This window comes from Frankliniella occidentalis, unplaced genomic scaffold (genome assembly GCF_000697945.3).
Source record: "Frankliniella occidentalis isolate FOCC.00 unplaced genomic scaffold, Focc_3.1 Scaffold362, whole genome shotgun sequence".
Classification (NCBI taxonomy): domain Eukaryota; kingdom Metazoa; phylum Arthropoda; class Insecta; order Thysanoptera; family Thripidae; genus Frankliniella; species Frankliniella occidentalis.
In genome coordinates, this window is record NW_026267485.1 from 121,567 (window position 1) to 125,784 (window position 4,218).

Genomic DNA, 4,218 nt, shown 5'->3' on the forward strand with positions numbered 1-4,218 from the left:
GGGGGCTGTAGGCGGGGCCGTGTTCACTTTGTAAACGAGCCTGCTCCCCCCGCCTCCCCTCCGCACTATCCCTCGACCATCTCGCACATATTACAATTTACGCCTTACGTCCGGACCGACCGCGGAGGGCGCGGGTCCCCCCCTCCCCTCTCCTCTCCTCCCCCATGCTCTCTGGCCAATCTCTCGGCGCCTTCATCGATCCCCACCCCCTCCGGCGGTCGTTTCGTTTTATGTTCTTGTTACCGTTCTGCTGCTTTTCCTTGCGATATCCTCTCGCCTCGCATCGCCATCTTGAGGTGCCAGGCCAGCAGCGCGCAGGCTGGAAGTACACTCCAGGAAAAAACAAACCACCCCTAAAAAAGTATCTTTGGCGTTTACTGGGTAGTTAAAATCTTGTAACAAAATCGTTTACGTTTACTAAATTCAGGCGAGCATTTTCTCAAACACTTGACAAAACAATTGTTTCTACCATATTTTTCTTCGTGTTTAAGAGTTATTTAAGAGTAATTACTCTTGAGTGTGCACTTTTGAACTGACTTTTCTTTTGCCCCTCTTTTTTTTTGCAGAAAATGATAAAGAGTGCAGCGGGGCGATCGACATTTATGGGGCGCGGGGGCGGGGCTGTATACGTTAGCACGGCTGTGGTGGGAAATGAAATGGCTGAAACGGCCGGGCCGGGCTGGCGCGGGCTGGCGCGGGCTGGCGCTACCTATGGCCTCGCGGCCGCGGGCCTCGCCCTGCCCGTGGCCCCGGCCGGCACGGAGCTGAAGGCTGAAAGCTCGCCCCCGCCGCCGCGCGCTGCTCAGCTGATGCACGCCCCGAGGCTAAAAGTTTCCCGCTGCTCTCAACACCTCCCTTCTGAATAAATCCGCAGTTACCCGGGCGCGCCCGGTTACGCCTTTCTCTCGCACGAGGAAGGCAAAAATTACGGGCCGCCCCGGGAAAACATATAGCGCCGGGGCCGTCCGTGTGGCCGGCCGGCCCGGGTCTGGTCTGGGCGGGGACCTCCGCCGCCACCGGCAGAAATAATTCGCACGAGGATGGCGCCCCGACGGCCCAGAGGGAGAGGGGGATGGCTCCGTTCAAGAAATATACATTTTAGGGGAGAAAAGCCGTGTGTGTTGTTTTTTTTGCTCGTTTTGTTTTTCCAAGCATCACACATAAAATTCACATTTTTGAAAATCTTGAACACCAATATTTCAATTATTTCAATAGGATACCAATAGGTTGCTCAAGGACCCCCCGTCGCACTTCAGAGTGTGCAGGTATACTGCACGGCATGCAGGCGTGTGTGCGGGTTGCCTACCCGCTCGCCCTAAAGGTGGCATGGCCCGCCAGCACGCGCCAGCCTACCGGTGCAGTATGCCGAGTTTTGCCTACAAACCGGCGGAGTCCGAGGGTTATCGGGCCACGCTGATCACGATAGGATTTCAGTATGATTTCAGAGAACTTTTCATACACCATGCACATCTGATTATGTCAATAGTTGTGTTGAACCTATCGGTGTATGAAGCTGAGCTGAGCATTTACCAGCTTTCCACGTCTCATTCAACACATTTTGTGAAAATTGAGACACGACGCGTCGCTACGCGTTGCTCGCCGAGCCGCCGGTCCATAGCGCGAGACCCCCACCCCCACTCGTCCAGGCATCCGCCGCGGTCGCAATCCGCTTCGACTCCGACTCGTCGCCACTTCAAAGGCGAAATTAGAACTTTGGCAAGGCGGTGCTTCTGCTGCTGCGCGGCTGGCGAGGCACACGGCCTTCCAGAGCTCGCCTCTCCGCTCCTCGCGACGCGGTTCGTTCTAATCGCTTTAGAGGGGCGGCGGCGGCGGCGCGCGTTTTCTTCTGTATGTGTTCTGTGCACGCCCCCCACCATCCCCCTTTTCCCCATCCTGCGCCGCAAACGGAAAGAAAATTACTTTCCGAACAGCATTATTTAAGGGATATTCGTCTGAGAAAGGGAAGCGCCACAGGCTGGCTGGCTGCTGCCGAGCATCGCGAGGGAGAGGGGGCTGTATGCCGCCGACACACACGGAGAGGAGGGCGAACAAAAAAAAAGCGGAAAAAGTTTACCCCGCAAATCAGAGCAATAACATTCTTATGGTAAGGTTTCAAGCCCCCTCCGCGCATCTCTCTCTCGGCCGTGCGCATGCTAAATCGAATAACTCCCGGAGCCTCTTCGTGCGTGCGCTGCGTGCGCTGCGTGCGCTGCGTGCGCGGGCCGTGCGTATGCAGAGCAGCAGGCAATCTCACGCGTATTTGCGCGAGCAATGTGACGGAGTCGACCGCACCAAAACGCACCATTTAACGCGGGCGGCATGAATAGGCAGGGGATATACTATACTGGTCGGGTTTGAGACGCATCAAACTTGGCACGCAAACGAAACGATGAGAAAGTGAAACAGAACTTTATACGAATAAAAGAAAAAAAATCATCAAAACGCGACGAACTAATAAATAAACAAAAATAAAGTGATGAAGTGAGGTATGATCTTCTTGATGAACGTTTATCACGTTTATGTAGTACTACACTTACTCCTCAAGAATTGTGGGCGAAATGGACCGCCGCGCCATATGACCAGGCGTGCGAATACGCCTGCGCTCGCTGCAAGGTGGCTCGCTGCTTTCCTTGATCGCCTGCGAGGAAAGTGAAAATATAGCGGATCAGCAAATGAGAAGCTTGTACCGGTGTACCCCCAGGGCTCGAGTTTGTCAGTGCATCTCCGGTACACTCTACCGACATGCACGTTTCGGACAGTACGGTTAACGCGAGGGTTAACGTTCGTACCTGCTCGCGACGAGATCCTCACGTCTATGTTTGAGGAGGATGAGGCCGACCTGGGCGACTGCAGCTCCGGGCACTCCAGGCAGCCTGCACCGTGCAGCCACCCACACCTGCAGGTGCCCGAGCAGCGGCACTCTCCTGGCAAACATAAAACCGGAATCAGAATTAAAAGAGTATAGGTGCAGGTGGCCGAGGACGGCGTACGTATAAAGCCTCTGAAACCAGTAACAAGTACAAAATTTTCTACTCGAGTTAGCCCTCAGCGCGAACGGCCGGTGGCCTATGTCGCACATATGAGGAAAATAATTTGCCAAAAAATGCGCGGGGAAAATGAATTCATTCTCCAGCTTAGTAAGAGGCTCGCTTCCGTACCTTCCGCATCGGATCGGAGTACTCACCCCATGCGCCTGCCCGAAACACACGTGGCGTCGGCAGCAGAGCCGGCCTGGGCAGCGTCGGGGTCGGCGGAAGAGACCCACGAGGAGCGGGGCTCGGATCCCTCTTCGGCGCCGAAGAGGGCTGAGGCTCGATCTCAGCTACCGCGCCCCATGGCCGCCAGAAGCCCGGCGCCAGCGCGGACTCAGCCGGTGCAGCAGGAGGCGATGCAGCTGCAGCTGGTGCAGTAGGAGGTGGTGCAGCAGAAGGTGGTGCAGCTGCAGCCGGTGCAGCAGGAGGCGATGCAGCTGCAGCTAGTGCAGAAGGAGGTGGTGCAGCTGCAGCTGCTGAGGACCTATCCCTACTTGAAAAGATCATACAACGAGGGTTATGGTTATTTCCAAACTGCCCACGCCGAGGTTGCAGACAGATTGCGTTTAAACCTCAAGTCAAGAGGGTGAATCTAACCCCAAAATACTGAGGTGTCAATAAGTATTCGACCCAAAAGTGAAGATGGGCGAACCATACTGCAGCACTAAAAACTAATAGGCGACATTTTCAAACCGATTTCTAATTTCTTTGCGAGTTACTACAACATACCTGCTGGGATCGTCTGGTTCCGAGTCACTGCTCAGGTCGATTATGTCCACCTTCCTCTTCACCACCGGCAACTCCTCCACGGAGGAAGAGGAGCTCCGGCGTCGGCGAGGAGGTAGTGGTGTTTCCCGGCCCTGGCTGCTGCTCACTGGGCACTGGTACTGGTCCTCTTCATCCTCGATGCTCACCTCCACCGGGATGCCTACTACTTCCTCGGCGGGAGCCTCCGCAGTGCAGATAGTGACTAGCACCTCCTCCGCGCTCCTGTGTGAAAATATTTATTGAGTGAAAAGCGACAAAAACTCTAGAGTGTTTCTTTCGACGAGCCGGAGTATTGTGGGACGTATTCCGGATTCGGTGGGCGCATCACGGGTTGGTGGAGAAGGGCAAGCCGAATCCGTATACGCCAGCGCGTACAAAGAGGCACTCGGTACAGGGCAGGGCAAGTCCCGAGACAGGT

General features: G+C 55.4%; 1 protein-coding gene across 1 annotated transcript in view; it reads right to left on the reverse strand.

Annotated features, from left to right (window-relative positions):
- Positions 1–2,390: 2,390 nt before the first annotated feature.
- The window catches only part of LOC113207034 (uncharacterized), a gene marked incomplete in the record, with an annotated part of 23,430 nt that continues 21,602 nt past the window's right edge, over positions 2,391–4,218 (reverse strand). The window contains 4 exon segments of the mRNA XM_052274250.1: positions 2,391–2,638; positions 2,790–2,924; positions 3,185–3,525; positions 3,762–4,022. Coding sequence (XP_052130210.1) covers positions 2,541–2,638; positions 2,790–2,924; positions 3,185–3,525; positions 3,762–4,022 — 835 coding nt within the window.